This window comes from Tupaia chinensis, unplaced genomic scaffold, assembly GCF_000334495.1.
Source record: "Tupaia chinensis unplaced genomic scaffold, TupChi_1.0 Scaffold000429_1, whole genome shotgun sequence".
Classification (NCBI taxonomy): Eukaryota; Metazoa; Chordata; class Mammalia; order Scandentia; family Tupaiidae; genus Tupaia; species Tupaia belangeri.
The window spans coordinates 1,564,354-1,587,473 of NW_006159934.1; the positions used below are offsets into that span (position 1 = coordinate 1,564,354).

General features: G+C 42.8%; 1 protein-coding gene across 10 annotated transcripts in view; it reads left to right on the forward strand.

The window, feature by feature from the left end:
• The window catches only part of GTF2I (general transcription factor IIi), a 99,195-nt gene extending 77,767 nt beyond the window's left edge, over positions 1-21,428 (forward strand). For 9 of the 10 annotated variants that reach the window (XM_006154995.3, XM_006154998.3, XM_027774403.1 and 6 more), the window contains 12 exons: positions 4,554-4,655; positions 5,943-6,008; positions 6,334-6,517; positions 7,487-7,542; positions 9,582-9,662; positions 10,574-10,657; positions 10,998-11,181; positions 12,305-12,333; positions 15,282-15,323; positions 17,859-17,900; positions 18,356-18,431; positions 20,295-21,428. In XM_006154995.3, coding sequence (XP_006155057.1) covers positions 4,554-4,655; positions 5,943-6,008; positions 6,334-6,517; positions 7,487-7,542; positions 9,582-9,662; positions 10,574-10,657; positions 10,998-11,181; positions 12,305-12,333; positions 15,282-15,323; positions 17,859-17,900; positions 18,356-18,414 — 929 coding nt within the window. In that variant the 3' untranslated portion in view covers positions 18,415-18,431; positions 20,295-21,428. The remainder of the gene's footprint in view (positions 1-4,553; positions 4,656-5,942; positions 6,009-6,333; positions 6,518-7,486; positions 7,543-9,581; positions 9,663-10,573; positions 10,658-10,997; positions 11,182-12,304; positions 12,334-15,281; positions 15,324-17,858; positions 17,901-18,355; positions 18,432-20,294) is intronic. The other variant, XM_006154996.3, reaches the window with a different exon arrangement.
• Positions 21,429-23,120: the final 1,692 nt, after the last annotated feature.

The following is a 23,120-nucleotide window of genomic DNA, read 5'->3' on the forward strand; positions in this document are numbered from 1 at the left end:
CGCCTCTTGGGATCTTGGGCACACACGCACATGCGCCTGGTGTGAGTTTTAAGCCACCGGGTCTGAGACTCGAACCGCAATCGACTACATGGGAGTCCAGCAACATAGCCATTATGCTAACTGCTGGTCCCTGTATCTGGGTCTTTTTTTTTTTTTGGCTAGGTTTTTGCTATGGAGCGCATGCACTTGCCAGACAGAGAGAAATAGAGAGACAGAAAGCCAGAAATCACCCCCCGGTGGGGGGGTGGTCACGCCACAATCCCCTCTCCATTCTCCTCTCGGGATCTTGGGCACGCACGCATACACGCCTGGCGTGAGTTTTAAGCCACTGGTTCCGGGACGTGAACTGCAGTCGACTACATGGGAGTCCAGCGACATAACTATTACACCAACTGCTGGTCCCCCTCTATGTTTAATTTTTTGAGTGTGCCATTTTCCTCAGCAACTGCACCATTTTGTATTCCTTGCCAGCAATACACAAGGGTTCCAGTTCCTCAGCATTCTTACCACATTTGTTATTTTTGCAGAGAAACAGACAAAAAGCCAGAAATTACTTCCCAGAGAGGATGGCCACACCGCAATCCCTTCTCTTCCATTCTCCTCTCAGGATTTTGGGCATGCATGCACACACACCCGACATGAGTATTAAGCCACCGGGTCCAGGCCTCAAACCACAGTTGACTACATGGGAGTGAGTACAGCAGCACAACCACTATGCTATCTGCTGGTTGCACTATAGCCATCTTGATGATGGATGTCAAGTCGCTTTTTATTGTTGAGTAATATTGCATTGTGGGAATACACAATACTTTATCTATTTATCGTTCAATGGTTATTTGGTCTTTTCTACCTTTTGGCTATTAAGAATAATGCTGGGACCAGCAGGTGGCAGAATGGTTAATGAAGAACAGTTTGACTCGCCTTCATAGTAGCGGCTTTGCGTGGCCAAGCCCATGCCGTGAATGGGGGACTTTGTCCTATAACAGACAAAGCTTTATGATCCTTGATTGGTGCAATAGGTCGACTTTTAATTTAATTCATATTAGTTAAAATACCATAAAAGACTGCTAATAAAATTTTCAGTAGCCAAGAGTTTAGTCTATGCCCAGAATTTTACTGCAAGTGTTAAGCAATAGGATGAATGCATCTTGATTATACTTTAGATTTGCCTGAGGGCACACATGCTCACCAGAGGGTGACTGAGCCCACATGTGCACATACCACCACCACCATCACCCTCCTTGAGTGGAGTGTGGTTACACCACAGTCCCTTTTCTCCCTTTCTCCGTTTCCTCAGGATTTAGAGCACATACATACACAGCATGTTTTTCAAGCTTCCAGGGCTGGGATTAGAACTGTAGTCAGCCGTATGGAAGCCGACTCTCTATACACTTAACCACTGCATTCCAGGGCCAGTCCTAAAGTACACACACTATAAGAATATGTATAATTGAGTTTTGGGAAGTGTCTGTGCCCTGCACCACCACTTTAGTCATCAGTCCTAAAGTACACGCACTATAAGAATATGTATAATTGAGTTTTGGAAAGCGTCTGTGCCCTGCACCACCACTTTAGTCATCACACAAAACCATCACCCCAGGACCCTCCCACACTTCTTTTCAGTCAGTCCCACCAACCCCAGCCCACATGCACATGTTGCTCTGTTGGCCTTTCTAGAATTTCACATAAAGGAATCATGGTGCACGTACACCTTTTATGATTGGCTTCTTTTACCCAGTGTGATTCGTTTAGATAGATTGTTGTTGCATATTTCATTACTTCCTTTTTGCTGTTGAGTGTTCTTCCATTGTCACCCCATTTTGTTGACACGTTTAATCCCGTTATCTAAATACCAGTTTCCTGCCTTTGCCCACTCGTTGTTAAAGTGTTGCTCATGAGTTTGGATTATAAGCAAGGACAGTAATTGCTAACCTTAGTGGCCTGCTCTGTAAAACTGTGGTTGTGGAGTGCATGGTTTCCTCTGTGTGGATATTCCTGCCAGGTAGACCAGGCCCCTGGAGCCAGCTGGTCCAGAAATACTTGTGTTTTCATTATTGTGCTGTCTTAGGAAACTATGGTTTTTATTCAGGTATTTTGAAATAATTAAAAACTAAAATGTTGAGTCTTGACATTTTACAGGGAATGGCATGCTGAGTTTTTGCCATTTCTTGTTCAGATCTGTGAAATAACTCATGAAATTCTTGTCCGCAAGTGTGTCAGATAGTGTACTGAGGAGACAGATGCTGAAGGTTGGTGTCTCAGCTCCCCGTTTACCTGCTGTGTCAGCCATTGTTGCACAGCCCCTGTGACAGCTTTTCTGCGGGTGAAGTAGAGGTGATGATGCCTGTGAAGAGTAAGTTAGTTAACACGTGCAATGCGCTTGGTACAGTGACCTCTGTGCCCAGTTAGCATTACAGCATTTCTGCAAAAATTTCCCTCAAGCAGAAGTCTTTTATGTGCAGGTAGGCATAGGACATATCAGTAGATAGCTCAGCAGAAAGGTAGTTGAGGTGGAAGCCCAGACCCCTGCAAACATTCTACGTATTGGGAAGTTGAGGTTTCAGATGTGTCCTAAGAATATTGATTATATTCCAAAGATGAAATTTAACTTTACTGTTTTGGTCATTTGACTCTTGTTTATATGTTTAAAAATAACTCATTTTCAAAAACCATAACCTGGGACAAGCAGATGGTGTAATGGTTACGTTTCTGGACTCCCATGTAGTCGACCACGGTTCGAGTCACAGACCCAGCGGCTTAAACTCATGCCAGACACATGTACATGCATGTCCAAAATCCCGAGAGGAAAATGGAGGAAAAGGAATTGCAGTGTGACCATCCCTTCTAGGAGGTGGTTTCTTGCTTTCTGCCTCTGTCTCTGCCTTTCTAGCAAGTGTGCATGCCCTATAGCAAAAATCTCTATATTAAAAAAAAAAAAGAAAAGAAAAACCAAGCACATATGCCAATGTGCCTAAAATCCTGAGAGGAGAAGGGATTACAGCATGCGCATCCCTCCCTGGGGTGGTTTCTCCCTGTTCCTCTTTATTTCTGGGAAGCACATAGAGCTAAAAAGAAAAAAAAAGTTTTTAGTACAGTGAAAAATGATGAGGTCGGCAGTAGCATAGTGGTTAAGGGCGCTGTACTCCTACAGTTTGAGTCCTGAGAGGAGAATGGAGAAGGGATTGCAACATGGCCATCCCCTGGGTGGTGATTTCTTGCTTTCTGTCTTCCTGTCTCCTTGTTTCTCTGTCTTTCTGGCAAGCAAATGAACACTATAGCAAAAATCTCTTTTAAAAAAGTTGGGAATTTATATGAGTAACTGGAATTAACTTTCCTTTTTCTTTTTTTTTTTCCAGTTTGCTATAGGGTGTCTCTGCTCACTGGAGAGAAACAAAGAGAAAGAGAGAGAAATCACTCCCCAGGGGGGATTGGCCACATCACAGTCCCTTCTCCTTCATTCTTCTCTTAAGATTTTGGGCACACGCACACACACGTGGTGTGATTTTTACACTGCCAGGTACGGGACTCAAACTGCCTAGTCAGCTATGTGGGATCTAACCGCCTTAAGCTCCACATCATCTGCAGGCCCAACTCATTTTTCTTCAATAGAAAACAACTGATAGGGACAAGCAGGTGGCGTAGTGGTTAGGGCCGTTGGACTCCTTCGTGGCTGACCACAGTTCAAGTCCCAGACCTGACAGCTTGCTTTTGCACTTTCTCTCTCTTTCTTTCTCTCTTTGCCCCTCTCTCATTAAATTAAAAAATAAGTAAATAAATAAATAAAGTTAAATAAAATAAAAATTTTTAAGAGGTTTTTGCTACAGGGCGCGTGTGCTCACTAGACAGAGAGACAGAAAGCGAGAAATCACCCCCCAGGGAGGATGGCCACGCTGCAATCTCTTCTCCTCCATTCTCCTCTCGGGATCTTGGGAACGCACACACACGCACCCGGCGTGAGTTTTAAGCTACCGGGTCTGGGATTCAAACCACGGTCGACTACGTGGGAGTCCATTGGAGTCCAGCGACATAGCCATTACGCTAACTGCTGGTCCCCCAATAAATAATTCTTTTAAAATAAAAAAAAGAAATAATCAATAAACTGTAACATTATTTCTTAGTTGTTCTAAGAATTCAAAGAAAGGATACTTCAGATCACCCGTTACAGGTTCTCAAGGAAAGCTTCAAAGTGGAGCTAGTGATACCTAATTTGTGTTTAAATTGAAGAGCTTAAAGAAAAACATAGAAGCAAACTTTGGTAACCCAAAAATTAGAAGGCTCCAAAAAGATGAGATGAAACACCGACTGAGTTAAAGTTTCTCAGGTCAGTCACAGAGCTGGTCGTCTTCCGGGGAAAGGCTGGCCGTTTAGGGATGGAAGTACAGAAGTGGACAGAGGTCTGTGGAGCTCACTCTCCTTCAAACAGTTCCCATTCTCCTTCGAACCTCGCTTCCCAGCATGTGCAGAACTCGGAGCTGTGCCCAGCAATGCCACAAGCAGCACGTAAGCATTATTGAATATATGTTGGTTGTAATTTGTTTTTAATTCTATTTTAGGCCCTAATAACAACAATCCTCAAACCTCAGCTGTTCGGACTCCTACTCAGACTAACGGTTCTAATGTTCCTTTCAAGCCTCGAGGGAGAGAGTTTTCCTTTGGTAAATATGCATATTATTTTCTTTGATTTTGTCATTTTGTTTGTTTTGTTACTGTTTTTTTAATTTGACCAAAGAAAGACAGAAAGAGAAAGTGAGAAAGCAAGCCACCACATCCAGGACTCAAACCACGGTCAGCCATGTAGGAGTCCAGTCCCTTAACCACCATGCCACCTGCTGGCCCTAATTTGATCATGTTAAATAAAAAGAATCAATAATACTTTATTTCCCCCAGGTAAATTGTTTATATTTGGTCAGTCAGTATATGTTAAGGATTAAAGGCAAAGTGTAGCGTATTATTTTCTTTGATTTTGTCATTTTGTTTGTTTTGTTACTGTTTTTTTAATTTGACCAAAGAAAGACAGAAAGAGAAAGTGAGAAAGCAAGCCACCACATCCAGGACTCAAACCACGGTCAGCCATGTAGGAGTCCAGTCCCTTAACCACCATGCTACCTGCTGGCCCTAATTTGATCATGTTAAATAAAAAGAATCAATAATACTTTATTTCCCCCAGGTAAATTGTTTATATTTGGTCAGTCAGTATATGTTAAGGATTAAAGGCAAAGTGTAGAGCCAGACTGGCTAAGGTCAGATCTGATGGAACGACTTTTTAACTCTAGGAGCTTGCATGGGGTAATTCTCAGTGCCTCAGTTTCTTTATCCGTAAAGTGGGGATAGTAATACTTTGTGCTTCATAGGACTAATCTATGAGGATTAGGTACCTTAAGCCACTTAATACTTAGAACCATTTCTGGCACATAACAAATGTAATTTGGGGACAGTCCCTAAATTTTTGTTCATTTCAACATGTATCATTTCTTTTGTAACCCTTAATAATATATTAAACTGGTTCAGGCCATCCAGTTGCTTGGTGGTTAAGGTGGCTGGATCCCATATGGCCAACTGTGCTAAGTCCTGGACCAGGTGTGTGTGCATGCATACCCAAAATCCCAAAAGGAGAAATATCTGAGAAGAGGGGGTTGTGGTATTACTATCCCCCAGGGGAGACGCTTTCTCATCCCACCACCCCCCCAACCCTCACCCGACCCCTACTCTTTGTCTCTGGTGAGTGCATGTGCCCACCAGCAACCTAAAACAAACCCCCAAAAAACAATTCAGTAGTATATCAGGGTTGGCATACTTTCCAAGACATGACAGTGTTAAGAGCTTATCCGTTTTAAATTAGTACTTCCTAAGGATGCACAATAAAAGGAGATTAAAAAATTCTTACCTATGAATGTGTATTGGTAAAGATTACAAACAAGTTGACTCTTCTATTTTATATGCAGAGGCCTGGAATGCCAAAATCACAGACCTAAAACAGAAAGTTGAAAATCTTTTCAATGAGAAATGTGGTAAGTTTATTCTGAAACGTAATTATTAGAAAGAAAGGTGGTTTTTGTAAGTAGAAGAATGAGCACAGAGTGAAATATTTAATATGTAAATGTTACTGCTATTGGAACTGTGTGCATTTTCAGGCTTGAATTTCCTAATTTCTTCCATTTTGTGAGCACCAAGAAATTAAAGGAAATTTTTAAAATTAAAATGAATATTATTTTTTAAATGAGTAAGATTTTAGTAACTGCCAAATGTAGTTTTAAATTGGTTTTTCAAAACGTACAGTTTAAGTTATAAACGTGAGGAATGAGCAAGCTCTGTATGTGTGTGTGTGTCTTACAGGGGAAGCTCTGGGCCTTAAACAAGCTGTGAAGGTGCCATTTGCATTATTTGAGTCTTTCCCAGAAGACTTTTACGTGGAAGGCTTACCCGAGGGTGTGCCATTCCGAAGACCATCTACTTTTGGCATTCCAAGGCTGGAGAAGATACTTAGAAACAAAGCCAAAATTAAGTTCATCATTAAAAAGTGAGAAACTAGATGACCCATACTGGCCCTGGGTTGGTCCTGCTTGACACTGGGCAATGGGATGTGGGTTCATGCTTGTGGCAGGGCTAAATTAGCTCTAGAGCCAGAACTCTTTAAACCGTGTTTCCATGTGCACATGGTTTTCCTTCAAAGCCCAGGAAATGGGAAGGAGCACGCTGGCACGTCAGAGAGCTCCCAGCCTGACCTTGCTACGTCTAGATCTCCCCGGGGCGTGTTTACCCTGGTCGGTGCTGCTAGAACCCAAGCAGTATCTACGTTTCTAAAGCCTTTTCTTCCTCCAGTGTACAGAATAGTCTTAATTGCTCCTGTATTTGCTCGAAGACCTAAAAAGTGGGCTGCCAATGGAAATATATGGGAATAATTGGAATTAAGAACTATATATTGCTCAAGACTTATTTTAAATTAATTGAAATGGATTTTAGGTTTCATTTACTTGATGTGAGGCTTCCCTTTGAGACACCCAGGGGTGCTGTCACATAATCATTGTCCGGGGCTGAGTTTCGCGGCCCCCTTTGGTGCTGTGTGCCAAACTGTAGAGATTTGGCAGCGAAGGCCCTGCCTCTGCTCCCGAGGGGGACACAGTGCTCTTCGTTCTCACGGCTGGTCTTACACTGCCAGGCAGTGTTCCCGGGGCATTCCATTGGCTCTTTCCGTTCTCAGGTCTGACACCGAGTCTCGGTAGGGAATGGTATAGCCCAGGGAACAAGCTGATGATAGAACTGCTGTGAGCAAGGGAAGTGGTGTCAGAGAGGAGGACAGGAAGATGTTACTAAGGACTAAGGATTCTCCTTTTTAGTTGTTCTTACACACCTGTAATTTCTGTTCTTCCAGTGCTAAGAATTGAGTATATATTTAGTTACTGGTTTTTTAATCTTTTACTTGTTTAGTTTTTAATCTTGGACTTTTACTATGGGATTAGCATACATTTTTCTCTTCTATTGTTTGTAGGCCTGAAATGTTTGAGACGGCAATTAAGGAGAGCACCTCCTCTAAAAGCCCTCCAAGTAAGTGAGTGCCCTTGCTATAGAAAGCATGGTGTTAAAAATGTATTTTGCGGGACCAGCAGTTAGCGTAATGGCTATGTTGCTGGACTCCTATGTAGTTGACCACGGTTCAAGTCCCGGACCCGGTGGCTTAAACTCATGCTGGGCGCGTGTGCGTGCATGCCCAAGATCCCGAGAGGAGAATGGAGGAGAAGGGATTGCGGCATGGCCATCCCCCACTGGGGGGTGACTTCTCGCTTTCTATCTCTCTGTCTCTCTCTGTCTCTCTGGCGAGTGCATGCACCCTATAGCAAAAACCTCTCAAAAAAAAAAAATTTATTTTGCAGCTGTATCTTGAGAAGATTGTTTAAGGAATAGCTGTTAAAATAAAACCAGGAAATCTCATTCAAAATTGGGATTTTGACCATTTAATTTTTAAAAATAAATTGTATGTATTATAACATTTATTTATTTTTAAGAGTAAGGGTGTTTTGTTGTTTTTTTGGTTTTGGTTTTGGTTTTGTTTTGATTTTTGCTATAGGATGTGTGTGCCAGCTGGAGAGACACAGAGACAGAAAGCGAGAGATCACTCCCTGGGGAGTGGCCACGCTGCAATCCCTTCTCCTCTTGAGATTTTGGACATGCACCCATACACTCCCGGTATGAGTTTCAAGCTGTCAAGTCTAGGACTTAAACTGCGGTTGACCATGTGGTAGTCCAGCAACATAACCATTATGCCATCTGCTGGTCCCTATTTATTGTTGTTTTTTAAATTGCCAGAGTGTGTAGACTCTCCAGGGAGTAAGAGCACCGTCCAGTAGGACATGGTCAGGCTGCAGTCCCTTTTCTGTTCTTTATACTGTTGAAATTTGGGGCATGTACTCACGCATGCCCAGTGTGCTTTTCAAGCCACTGGAGCTTGGACTCAAACTTTAGTCAGCCATTTGGGATCCAGCTTTCCTTAACCATTAGGCAACAAGGCCAGCTATAAGTTTTTCTGTTTTTTGTTTTTTGTTTTTTGGGTTTTTTTTTAGTTTATTTTATTTACTTTTTTCATGAAAAAGACAGACAAGCTGCTTTTGACTGGCTTTCACCTCACTATGATCCTTTCCTTCCTACAGTCAGGTAGGATCAGAGGTGCGCGTGGGTACACCCAGCATGTTCAAGATAACCTGAGGTCCAAACCAGGGCCCCCAGTACAGGTCCAGCAACACACAGTGGTGCCTTAACACCTGTGCTACCTTGACTGGGGCCATTTTTAAAGTGTATTTATTTATTTATTTTAATTGCCATAGGGCGTATGTGCTCACCAGGAAGAGACAGAGGGAGAGGGAGAAATCATCCCCAATGGGGTACAGTCATACCTCAGCTCCCTCTCCTTCTCCATCCTATTGAGATTTGGAACATGTACACACAGGTGCTGGTGTGTCTTTCAAGCCCCTGGGCCCAGGATTTAAACCCTGTCAGCCATGTGGAATCTGACTTTCTTAATGACTAAGCCATGGGCAGGCTCAATTTTTAGTTATTTGATAATTGAGTACCTCTTTGCATGTGCTACTCTGCTAACGCCACCAGGAAGGAAGAAATAGTGAAAATTACAGTCATTTGGGAAGCTTGCTATCTTACTAGAATGATAAAACATACTATCCAAATAAACAACTCCGAATAAAGTTATGTTAAAATTATGTCTTGTGGGCCAGCACGTGGCATAGTGGTTAAAGCGTTGTATTCCCATGTGGCCAACTGTGGTTGGAGTCCCAGGCCTGGCAGCTTAAAAATCACACTGGTCGCATGTGTATGCAAGCCCAAATCCCAGAAGGAGAATGGAGGGGAAGGGATTGTGGTGTGGCCATCCCCTCTGGGGACTGATTTCTCACTTTTCCTCTCACTGTCTCTCTATAGTGAACTCGTGTGCCCTGTGGCCAAAACACAGAAACATACATACATACATATATAGTATCTTGTGTAGCCTTAATTATAAGTACCTCACTTCCTGCTTATTAGCAAAGATTTTTAACCACTGTTTTCCATAAACTCTAATTGTAACTTTCTCTTTTAAGGAAAAATAAATTCATCGCCCAATGTTAATACTACTGCATCAGGTGTTGAAGACCTTAACATCATTCAGGTGACAATTCCAGGTACGCTTTCTCTGCCTTCTTCCTAGTTTGTATCTTTAGTTTTTTTAACTTTCCCAACATGGCTTGCTAGGATTTGTTCCAGCCATTCAGGGACAAATGTGCTGCTGTTGCCATGTATGCCTCCCTGCCCCTGCGGAAATCATTTACCAGATCCATCACAGTTTACCTGTAAGCAGCTCTAACAGCTACTGCACTGTGCATGAGCCAAAACCTGTTAGCCACCAAAATGTCTAATCTATCCTTTAAAAAAATCTGTATAAGGACCCTCAAGTGGGAGAAATGATAATTAAGGCATAGGACTCCCACGTGGCCGATCACGATTTGAGTCCCAGACCAGATATCTTGCTTTCTTACTTTCCTTCTCTCTCTCTCTCTCTCATGAGGTTAAAAAATAAAATAATAATAAAATTAAATAATTTTTTTTTTAAATGTTGTATGAGAGCAGCAGGTAAAAATCTTTATAACAAAGGCCAGCAGGTGGTATGGTAGTTAAGGCACTAGATTCCTGTATGGCTGATGCCATGGTTCAAGTCCCAAACCCAGGTACTTGAAAAACACACGACGTGCATGTGCATGCATGTCCAAAATCCCAGGAGAATGAATGAGAAGGGATTGCAGCGTGGCCATCCCCATTGGGGGGTGATTTCTCACTTTCTATGTTTCTCTCTTGTGAGCCTTTGCACCCTATGGGGGGGGAATCTTTATAACAGGAATAAGGTGGTAGCATTTTCAAGTTGGTATTATCATTTTAAACAGTTTCAAAGTAAACTAGTTCAAAATGCTTACTCAAAAAAAATTAGAACAGCTAAAAAGTGATTTAGAAATAAGTGTGCATTATTAAGTTTTCCTAAATATTGATTTAGAAATAAGTGTGCATTATTAAGTTTGGGGTTTTCTCTCAACTGTTTCAGATGATGATAATGAAAGACTGTCAAAAGTGGAAAAAGCTAGACAGCTAAGAGAACAAGTGAATGACCTGTTCAGTCGAAAATTTGGTAAGTTTTGTATCTGCAAAGTACAGTTTGGAGTAAGCAAGGATATCTTGTTTTAATAAAGGCAGTTAGAGAATTGTAATCTTCCTGTAAACAGAGGACTAAAATATTAAAAAATAAGTATTTTGTTTTTGCTGAATCTGTTATATGAGAAACATTAATTATGTTGCAGATTAAAGAATAGTATCTAAATTAATAATAAATTTCATGTTTAAGTTTGTTTGAAGTATACAAAGACTTTAGTTAATGACAGAGTTTTTAAAATAAATGTTGGTCATGTGTCTTTGAATCTTGTTAAAGTGATAAATTAATCTGTACTTTTTTGCTATTTGTCTTCTAACAGGTGAAGCTATTGGTATGGGTTTTCCAGTGAAAGTTCCCTATAGGAAAATCACAATCAATCCTGGCTGCGTGGTGGTGGATGGCATGCCCCCTGGTGTATCATTCAAAGCCCCCAGTTACCTGGAAATCAGCTCCATGAGAAGGATCCTAGATTCTGCCGAGTTCATCAAATTCACGGTCATCAGGTGGGTAAGAGCCCTGCCACGTCAGGACACATCTGGGGTCTAGGGGCTAAGTCATCTTCCAGAATGCAGCTGTGTAAGGGTCTGCACAAAGTCGTAGAAAGCGCACAGTACGAAGTAACCACGCAAGGTTATTGCACAATTTTTGCACCAAAATAAACTCATACTTTAATTTGATTAAAACAGTTCTATTCAGTTATTCAGATATCATCTATCTGTGGCTGCATTCACTTCACATTGGCGATGTTGAGTAGCTGGGACAGAGACAACCTGACCTGCAAAGGCTAAACTATTTATTGTCTGGCAGTTTTCAGAAAAATTTTGCCAACTTTTGTCTTACGGTATCTTTCTCAGCTCGGGCTTCAGTTTAGAGGGATCTCGTCCCAAGTCAGCCACATGTTAATCAGATTGATTCTGTTTTCTCATCTGTAAAATGATGACCATTTTTTTCTTGGACATGGTCTGCTTCTGAGCTATCCAGAGGACGAACAAGGATTATACCTACCCCCTTGCAGCAGGAGAACTATGCTCTATTATTAATATGTGCTTAGCACCATAAGCAACATCTGCCTAAGCAAAAACCCCAAGTTACCTTCACTCTCTCCTTCCAACCCCTGAAATCCGAGCTGTTACCAGATCCTACCCAGTTAGCTCACCGTTAAGTTCCCACTAGCCCAGTACAAACCCCTTAGGACTGGCACCTCACCGTCTTTAATATATTACCCTTTAGAGGCTTTTTCTCGTCCATTCCTCTTTTCCCAACTCTCATCCCCTAAAAACAATTCCATGTTTTGTCTCACATTACCAATGGCTATTGTCTATATTCCCGGGGTTGGGCAAAAAGCTTCTTCCAGCAGACCATTTAAATAGAATTATTGTATTCCCTTTTCTGTGTTCATATTTTTTGTCTTTTCTTCATCTTTTGTGTAACATTCTCTAATAATGTTCCATATTAGTTTCTCATATATGTATCTGTCTGTTCCAAAAGGTTATAAAGTAGTGGTTAAATATTTCTCATGGTAGCACCTAAGTGACATGGATTGAATATTAATTTAATAAACTGAATAGACATACAAGTTCTTGTAGAGTAGAAATAAACAGTTATACAATTTGTTTCTCTCATTAGACCATTTCCAGGACTTGTGATTAATAACCGTGAGTATTTCACGAAGTCTTTTTGTTCCATTGTGTTTTTCTGGGGTATTGAGGGTGTGTGTGTGTGCATGTGCGCGTGTGTACATGTGCTTATGTATGCGTCTTAATACACAGGGTATCATACGTTACTTCACGTATGTCAGTAGCCATGTAAGGTCATTGTTATTTTAGCCTGTAGTATAAAGCACCAGGCCCTCCCTAGATGTAAAATTGAGCCAGTTTCTTATCTTTTCTCATCGTTGGTTTACTCAATCATAAAATGGAAGCAACAGTATCCATTGTTGGGGGTTACAGAGCATTTTAAATGCTGTAAAGCAGCAAAATCTGAGGTCAGTAGGTTTTTGCCTGTGTCTGTGGATGGAGTTTTATTGAAATAGCACTGTGTTTATTTGTTTATGGCAGAACTGGGAAATTGCACCAGAGTTCGTGGCCTGCAGACCTTAAAATATTTACTAACTGGCTCTGTAAGAAAAGGTTTGCAGGGACCAGCAGTTAGCGTAATGGCTATGTCACTGGGCTCCCATTTAATCGACCACAGTTCGAGTCCCGGACCTGGTGGCTTAAACTCAACACCGGGCATGTGTGCGTGCGTGCCCAAGACCCCGAGAGGAGAATGGAGGAGAAGGGATTGCGTCGTGACCATCCCCCCTGGGGGGTGATTTCTCGATTTCTGTCTCTCTGTCTCTCTCAGTCTTTCCAACGAGTACACGTGCCCTATAGCAAAAACCTCTCAAAAAAAAAAGGAAAAGGTTTGTAGACTTGTAACCTAAAACAACGTCTGGTCTATAGTATGTGCTTAGCAAATGCAATCTATATTATTTATGCTGTTACTTCTGTTGTGATGTAATTATGCTAGAGTCTGATGACAGCACATTACTAAATGTCATTTAGCTTGTTTCTGTTAATATTTAAGCATGATATTTGGCAAACTCTGGCAAACCTGGCCTCTCAAATGTTGCTGAGTAAACAAATGTATCTCTTGAATTCCCTAATGTTCATGTCATTTTTGAGGTTTTGTTTTTTGTTTTAAGATTTTTGTTACAGGGCACATACACTCGGCAGAGAGAGAGAGAGAGAGAACAAGAAATCACCCCCAGTGGGGATGGCTACACCACAATCCCTTCTCCTCCATTCCTCTTTCAGGGTTTTGGGTGCGCATGCGCGCACACACATATACACACACACACACACACACACACACACACCCCTGGCATAAGCCACCAAGTCCAGGTACTCAAACCATGGTCGACTTCATGGGAGTCCAGTGACGTACCATTGTGCCATCTGCTGGTCCCCCATTTTTTAGTATCTGAGTTACCAACAGCGCTAACAGTGCTGGTGTGTGTTGTGTCATTCTCTTCACCTTACTCAACATTTACAAAAGTGACACCCATCTTTAAATAATATCTTTTTCATTTTCATCTTTCTATTTTTAATTATCATTCTGATGTTTATAATTCGTCTTCACTGGCTGTTGTGTAGTTATTCATTGGGAAAGTAACCCCTTTCATCGTCACAGTCAGACTTTCCCGTGACTGTGTTCAGCAGAGCTGAGTCCTTGGCTCACCCTTGACCTGGAACCTTGTGCTATGACACCTGCTCTCTGCTCCTGCTTTTTGCTGGTGCCATTGACCCTGTTCTTTGGCTTTCACCCTTTGGTGTCATGGATTTAGTGGTTTCTCTCTGCCTCCAAGTTTTGAGTTTCATTTTATCATCAAATTTATTCATTTATTGGGACCACAAATCCTGAGTTCGTTTTTTAATATTGTTTTTAGCTTATCTCCTATCTCGGCACGTGTATTAGTATCCAGGTTGTCAGTGGAGACAGAGAAGGTATACTTTGCTTCATAGAGTGTGACCTTCAGCCTTTTGTTCCTTTTAATTACCGGAGGGTGTGTGCTTTGCCAGAGACAGACAGGGGAGGGAGAAAGCATTCCCTGTGGGGCATGGCCATGCTGCAGTCCCTTCTCCATTTCTCCATCCCGCCAGAATATTCTGGGCATGCATGCAGGCCTGGTGTGTTTTTCTAGCTGCTGTGGCAAGGCTGCAAACCGCCAGTCGGCCATGTGGGATCCAGCTCCCTCCACCAGTCAGCAAACGTGCAGTTTAAATTGCCGTAAGAGAACTTGGTCACTTAAGGGCAACCTTATGACAGTTGTTTGGGTTTTTTTTTGTGTTTTTTAAATCTTTTAAAATTAATCCCCATTCATATACTATATATAACTTTTTAAAAGAATTATATTATTTAACTTTATTTATTGATTTGTTTATTTTAATTTGACCAGAGAGGGACAGAGAGAGGGAAAGTGAGAAAGCAAACCACCAGGTCTGGACTTGAACCGTGGTTGGCCCTGTGAGAGTCCAACGCCCTTAACCACCAGGCCACACCACCATGTGCTGGCCCCTCTACTATATAATGCTTAATGTCTAAACATATTTTTAGCCTACTTGTCCCTTACGTTTTTGTGTAAAATGTTCAGTTTTGTTCTCATCCTTGTGCAGTAGTCTATGATAGTTTTGTGGTGATTACTATGAATTAGGGATTTTGACAAGACATAGCAGAACTTTTAATTATTTGTTTAATTTAAATGCCAGAGGGTACAAGAGAGGGGGAGAGGGAGAAAACACCCTCGTCAGCACCTGGTTCCGCTCTGGTCTCTTTTCTCCAGTCCTCCATCCCTGTGGGATCTTGGGCACATGCACCCCCGGCATGTTTTCCGAGCCCCAGGGCTGGGACTCAAACCCTCCTCGGCTGTTGAGGATCCGGCTTCCTCTGCGTAGCAGTTAACCTGCTGCACTGCGAGGTTGGCCTGGTTATCCCTTTCTGTTGTCACGAGGGAAGTCGTGCCCATAGTGGCAGAGTTGGAGCATCAGAATAGCAAATGTATGTGGAAGTGATAGCTCAGCTCTCATGTGGTTTTCATTTAAACAAATCTCTTTACTTTCAGAGTTGGTTGATCAGAGTGAGTCAGAAGGCCCAGTGATACAAGGTATGTGAAGCAGGCAAACAGAAATGTCCCTACTTGCACAGTAGGACCAATCACAGGTAGTCGTGTGGGCTCCCTGGCTGCTTCTCTCCTGCCTTTAAGGCACGCACGCACTCTTAGTCTTCGTTTCTTTGAATCCCTGTGTTGGGGAGCGTGTATTAACACACCCTTGAACTGTAGGTCCCGAGTGAGAGCTGCAGGTCACAGACCACGTGACCCACTATGTCAGGCCAGGTATAGCTTCAGGGAACCCTGGACTGAGTGTAGGATGAAATAAATAAGAAGGTCATGTTTTTAGATTTTTGCCTTAGGGCACATGTACTCGTCAAAGAGAGAGGGAAAGTGAGAGATCACCCTCCATCCCCCAGTGGAGATGGCCATTTTGCAATCCCTTCTTCGTTCTCCTCTCAGGATTGTGGATATGCACGCACACACGTCCAGCATGTTTTTTGGTTTGTTTGTTTTAAATATTTATTTAATTTTATTCATTTATTTAATTTGACCAGAGATAGACACACATACAGAGAGGGTGGGAGGAAGTGAAGAAGCAAGCTGCCCGGTCTGGGACTTGAACCATTGTCAGCCCTGTGGGCGTGTCCAGCACCTTAACCACCACGCCACCCGCTGGTCCCATGTTTGTTTGTTTGTTGAGAGAGGTTTTGCTATAGGGTGTGTGCGTTGCCAGACACCCCTGAGGGGCAGTGTCCACACTGCAATACCTTCTCCATTCTCCTCCCAGGATCTTGGGCATGCGCGCACACACACACCCAGCATGAATTTCAAGCCACCAGGTCCAGGACTCAAACCACAGTTGACTACATGGGAATCCAGCAACATAATCATTATGCCATCTACTGGTTCCTATGCCCAGCATGTTTTATAAGCCACTGAGTCTGAGATTCAAACTGCAGTCAGCCATGTGGAATCCAGTGCTTTAAAAGTACTATGCCACCTGCTGATCTGTAAGTTATCTCTTTTTTTTTAAAATAATTTAATATTTTTATTTGATTCTGAACTCTTTTATTTATTTATTTATTTTAATTTGACCAGAAAGAGAGAGAGAGCACAAGCTGCCAGGTCCAGGACTTGAACCATGGTTGGCCATGTGGGAGTCCTGTGCCCTTAACCACCACACCACCTGCTGGCCCCCATCTTTTTATATTTACTCTTTATACTGTCAGTTTCTTCTTCTTTTTTATTTTCTTTTAATTTGCCACGGGGCACATGTAGTCACTGGAGCAAGACAGAAAAAGAAGATGAGAAAGAATCTCCACCCCTTGGAAATGGTCATGACATTCTCTCTTCTCCATTTTCCTCTTGAGATTTTAGACATGCATGCACATATACCCAGCATGTTTCTCAAACTGCCAGGTCCAGGACTCAAATCACACAGTTGGCCAAAGTGAGATCCAGCCACCTTAACCCCCATGCCACCAGCTTGCTGGCTATAAGGTAGTAAAAAAAAAAAAAAATTTGAGTGTAAATGTATATATTACATTTTAAAAATTTTCTTAGAAAGTAAGGAGGCATAGCTAGGTGGTTAAGGTGCTTGGATCCCACATGGCCAACTGTGTGGTTAGAGTTCCAGACCTACCAGCTTGAGAAACACTGCTGGTGTATGCGCCCAAAATCCTAAAGGGAGAGAAAAGTAGAGATGGAATTGCAGTGTGACTATATCCCATGGGAGGTGCTTTCTTACTTTCCCCCATCTCTGCTTCTGTCTCTCTGGCAAAATTTTTAAAATAAATAAAAGTGTAGCCCATAGAAGAATAGAAAAAATAGTCATAATGGTAGAGCTATGCAAGATTACTATTTAAGATTTCAGTTGTGTGGGACCAGCAGATGACATATTGGTTACGTTGCTTGACCCAGCAGCTTAAAAAGATAACCCACGCTGAGCGCATGTGTGTGTACCCAGAATCCAAAGGGGAGACTGGAGGAGAAGGAATTGAGCCATGGCCATCCTCCCTGGGGGGTGAATTCTTGCTTTCTGTCTCTTTGGCAAGCACACATGCCCTATAGCAAAAATCTCTCACTAAAAAAACAAACAAACAAACAAAACACAGATTTCAGCTGTATATGTTAACAGCATATTTCAGAAGAGTGGTATTTTAGAAGTAAAGCTGAATAATTGTGTCGAATCTCAAGAATCTGCTATTGGCTAACCTTAAACTTGTCTTTTGTGTTCAAAGTTGGGAGAGCTTCTCCCTCTGTTCCTTCCTCTAGGCTCTTCCTCACTCCAGGTTCTTTAAATAACTTAAAGTAACTTCTGCTTACTGTTAAAATAAATCTTCTTTTTTATTTTTTTAAAAAGTATTTTTGCTACAGAAAGCAAGAAATCATCCCCCCAGGAGGGATGACCATGCTACAGTCCCTTCTCCTCCAATCTCCTCTCGGGATTTTGGACACTCACCAAGCATGAGTTTCAAGCTCCGGGGTCCAGGACTCGAATTGTGATCGGCCATGTGGGAGTTGATTGATGTAACTATTGTGCCATCTGCTGATCCCTAAAATAAATGTTCATGTGTTTCTCTTTAGAATCGGCTGAGCCAAGCCAGGTGGAAGCTCCAGCAACAGAAGGTAAAAGTGCACTCCAGTTGTGAAAATCCGAAGTTCTTTAAGACAGTCAGGACGAGGATTAGCTGTGTTTTTTGAACTGTTTAACTGGAAGTGTGCTGACGTCTTGTTTCTGGGGGTGGATTTGTAGTTTATGCAGAGAAATGAAGTGTTCAGAGATGATTCATGGCCTTTTTGCTCCGTTTTCTCCAGATGACTCTTGATGAATTCTAAAACAGTTGAATGGCCACTCTATAACCTAAGTAGTGTGTATCCTTTATGTACGTAGGAGCAATCAAATGTTTGTTACTTTGACAACGTAAGAAAAAGAATTTAGAATCTGTGGCCAGAGAAACGTCTCTCCAAAAGCAAATATAATTCTTCATAAATTATACCTTAGTGGATAGTTTGGTGTGAATGGATTTGTAATTGATAGTTTTGGATTAATCAGTTAATCAGTATCCTCTTTCTCTTGATAGAAGTAAAGGAGACTGATGGAAACTCTCAGATCAAGCAAGAACCAGATCCCACGTGGTAGACCTCTTCCCTCCGAGGGTAAATCGCTTCTGTGTCCAAGATGCCCCGTAGTGCCCACCTGAACCACCTGCACGTTCATAAGTTAATGCGTTTGCCCTGCCTCCAAGGGATGTGGACTCCAGGTGTCAGCCTTACTGAGAAACCGCTTAGAGCTAGGAGGAAGCAGAGGTTTTCTTTGAATCGATATATGTCTGTCAGTCCAAGATATAGAAAGCACTTTTCCTTAAAAGGAAAGTGTCTTGTTTCTAGTCTATATATAGGGTAAACCGTGTTTTCACCATGGGAATTCACCATGAGTCAGTATCATCAGACTGTTTTTCCTTAATAATAGTATTAGCAATCTGACTGAGCCGCAGATCCATTGTAGGTCTCAAATAATTAATACATCCGATCCTGTTACTTCCGACGTCTTAAACACGGCATGGCTTTTAGTAGGAGCAGTGGTGTTAGATCAAGAGTAGAAAAACATAATTCTTATTTCCCGTTGAATCTCCCAAGCTTCTGCCGTTGATGCTTCGTTATAGTTAATGACATTAGTTGGGTCTGATCTGAATCTTGACAGGGTCTTTGTTTTGTTTTGTGTTTATTGCTAGACGGTACATATGTTTCCAGGAGAGGGAGAGAGAAAGCACTCCCTAGTGGCGCACACTCACGCCATAATCCTTCTTCTCCCATTTCTCCTTCCCATCAGCATTTGGGCCATGTGCACCCACGTGCCCAGTGTGTTTTTCAAGCTGCTGGATCTGGCTCCCACTGCACAGGGCTTAACGACAAACCCAACAATGGGTTATTTTTTGTTTATTTTTGTTTCTAAGGAGTTATTTTATTTAGCTTTATTTACTTATTTTATTTTGACCAGAGAGGGACTGAGAGAGTGAGAGAAAGTGGGAAAGCAAGCTGCCAGGTCCAGGACTCGATCTGCTGTCAGCCATATGGGAGTCCAGTGCCCTTAACCACCATACCACTGCCGACCCATTTGTTCATTTTTTAAGAGAGATTTTTGCTATAGGGCACATCTGCTCACCAGAGAGAGAGAGAGACAGAAAGCAATGGAGGGTGGCCCTGCTGCAATCCCTTCTCTTCCATTCTCCTCTCTGGATTTTTGGGCACACACATACATGTGCCCAGCATGATTTTTTTTAGTAATTATTTATTCTATTTTTATTTATTCATTCATTTATTTTTTAATTTGACGTGAGAAAGACAGGATGAGAGAGAGAGGAAGTGAGAAAGCAAGCCACCAAATTCAGGACTCGAACCCTGGTCGGCCATATGGGAGTGTCCAGCGCCTTAGCCACCATGCCACCTGCTGGTCCCCCCTCCCCCCCAGCATGATTTTAAGCCACCAGCTAAGGAACTCAAACCACAGTTGACTGCATGGGGGTCCAACAACTTACGCCATCTGCTGGTCCCAGCAGTGGGTTTTTTTAATCCAGAGACTTTTGTTGTAAGGAAATTTGCCTTATGCAGTCAATTCCTGTACTTCAGGTTTCCTGTCATTTCATGAGGACATTTTAATCAAAGTAATTATTATGCCAGCTGGTAGCGTGTTGGTTAGGGCGACTAGATCCCACATGGCCGACTGCATGGTTTGAGTCCTGGACCCAGGGATGTGAAAAGCAGGCACGGCACGTGCATCCGCGGGTCGTACATCCCGAAAGGAGGGAGGAATGAAGGGCAGGGATCACAGTGTGACCGTTCCCCCTTGGGGGTTGCCGTCTCACTTTCTGTCTCTGAGGTCACGTACCCTCTGGCAAAGTGGGGAGAAAAAGAGAAGTAATACCAAAATCTGTAAATAAAGTTGTGGTATTTGGTGAGTTTTTAATTCCTGTAATCAGATTAACCTATTTGCTTGTTTGTTTGTTTTCTCTCCTATTCTAGCTTAAAGTATCAGTGGTTGAGAAGAGCTTTTCGGACCTGTTACTGCCCCAAGCTGTGTAATATACTTGTATAACAGAAAAACCTTCTATACAAACCTTTTTTTCTACTTTTAGATAGAAATGTCTACTTTTTCAGCAGTTCTGTGAATTGAATTAAAGAGCAGAGTGACTGTAGATTTGGAATGGCTGGTTTACTTTGGAATGTATTATAAGGATTTTACAGCAATGCTGGAAAAATGACAGGGAAAATGACAGGGATGAATCTCATCAGATTTTTTACATATTCAGCAGAGCCTTCAGCTATGGTGTTTATTTTCCAATCAAGTGAAGATATCTCCTACTGGAACATTTCAGCTTCTGCAGTGAAGAAAATTCCTGTGTAGTTCAGTTCTTTAGTTTTTCTATTTGAAAAATCATTTAAATGATCCTTTGTTCACAGTTCTCCTTAATGACTGAGTGAACAATTAGTATCTGTATATTTGACTAAACCTTTTCCTAAGCTATCTATCATGGTTCATATGTTTTTTATCATAATTAAAAGAAAAACCGTCTGGATCACCTAACGGTCAACAAGAGGTCAGTATCTCAGCGTGTGGATTATAGACGAAACACAGAGAACCTCTTCCACTTTTGCTTTTTTGTCCAAATAAAATGCATGGTATACCAGAAGTCGAAGAGCAGGTATGAGTATTTGGGCAAGCTAGATGACACTAAAGCCTCCGATCATGTTCACTTGTTGTGGCGTGGAATTCTTTGGAACACCGTTCCAGCTGGGATCAGGCTCAAGGGGTTGTCGTTGCCTTCGTCGTCTTCTGATTCTACTTGTTCCATTGAGGCACCCGTGTGGGGAGCTGGAGGGGTCAGTGAGCTGAGGACGCCCTCTGGTGGTCTGCGCCAGCTGTAGGAGAATCTGCCTTGTGTTGAGATTTCAGACAGTAAGAGTTGTAAAATACCAGCTATATGAAAAGCTAGAGTATGTGATGGCATAGAGTTTTCATTAGCTTTATCACAATATTCACAATAGAGAATTATATTACATGGTAGCAGAAATAGGCATTTTTATGTGTTGCTTATATTTTACCTCAAATTAAATTGTAGATATAGGGTAATAAATAAAATCCATCCATGCCTTTCACACACTAATTCATTTCTTTCTAAGGTGTTTTCATGAGTATGTCCGGGGAACTTGTGGGTGGTTGGTGGCAGGTGGAATTGCAGGACAGAGATTAGCCGGGACTCAACAAATCATGCAGCGCCTCACGAGGGCACCGTCCTGCCTGTCGTCAGTCCAGTCTGAGCCGGGCAGCCCCCGCCTTTTTTTCTGTGCCTTGCCATCTGTAGGGATGAAGAGTAACTGAATTATGATTTTGAGACCAAAACCCCCTCCCCAGATAGAGTGCATGCACGAGCACCCCCCACCTGCAGGCTGCACACTGGCTCTGGGTTCCCTCTGCCTTTTCCGCCCCGCTCGGGGAAAGCCAAACTCATCTGTCCTGACCCGGGAGAGACAGCTGCTCCAGGGGAATCTCGTGGTGGCTTCGGCCCTTAAAACACGCACTCCCAGGCCACCCTCAGCCACACCCTGGAGGAGCAGAGCACCCCACAGCTGCTCTTAAAGGCGTTTAGTTTATGTCGTGGTCTTTGTTCTGCTCTTGTTTTTACAGACACACTGTGAGCCCACAGCCTCACACGAGGGATCTGCCTTCCTACCCAGTGTACAGATTCTGTAGGTGTAAACATGTGTACATACACTGTAAGATTTTACGCACACACACAAGACATTTCCGATGTCCTCTCTATGCCAAGTCGATCATGCCTTTACTCTGGAAAACACGGACTCAGTATGCTGCATCCTCCTCGCGGAAACCTCTGAGAGGTCTAAGGAATGCCCTGTCCTAACCTGCATCTCTCAGCTAAACGGGCCCAGCTGACTCCAGACATGCTGAAGTTAGGAAGGAAAAAACACCGAAGCTCCGGCATGGTTGCTGCTGTTGCCTCCATTTCTGGAAGAGCGCCGACATGGAATTAGGCATTTTCTTTAACTCCCTGAAGCTTGAACACGGTTAACATGTGCCCTGGCTCTGATGGGGGTGTCTCAGGAAAGCATTCCTTAGAACAGCATTGTTTCTTGTCAGGGTGACTGCCGTACCAGATCACCACCTACCCAGCAGTGGTAGTTAGTCCTGGGACAGGGCTGTGGGCCTCTTTAAAAATGGGCAGTGACCACCCTGGTTGTCAAATCTGAACCCACTAATGTGTAAGAAGAGGCCTTAACTACCTGCCTTAAGGAACATTCATAAAGTGCAGTTGATAAACTGCATGATCCTTCAGGAGATGATAAAGGGAACTAAAATCATTATTATTTAAAGTCTCCATTGAAAAAACAGTTCAGGGGAACCAGCAGTTAGCGTAAAGGCTATGTCACTGGACTCCCACGTAGTCGACCGCGGTTCACGTCCCGGACGCGGTGGCTTAAAACTCACGCCGGGCGCATGTGCGTGTGTGCCCAAGATCCCGAGAGGAGAATGGAGGAGAAGGGATTGCGGTGTGACCATCCCCCCCCAGGGGGTGATTTCTCGCTTTCTGTCTCGTATGTCTGCCTCTGGCTGTCTGGGGAGCGCATGCACCCTATAGCAAAAACCTCTCCAAAAAAAAAAAGGAAAAAACAGTTCAGGGTCAGCTGGTGGTGTGGTGGTTAAGGTGGTTGAATCCCACATGGCTGACTTCACAGTTTGAGTCCTGGACTCAGCAGCTTGAAAAACATACCAGGCTCGTGGGTATGGGTGCCCAAAATCCCAAGAGGAGATGGAGGAGAAAGGATTACAGT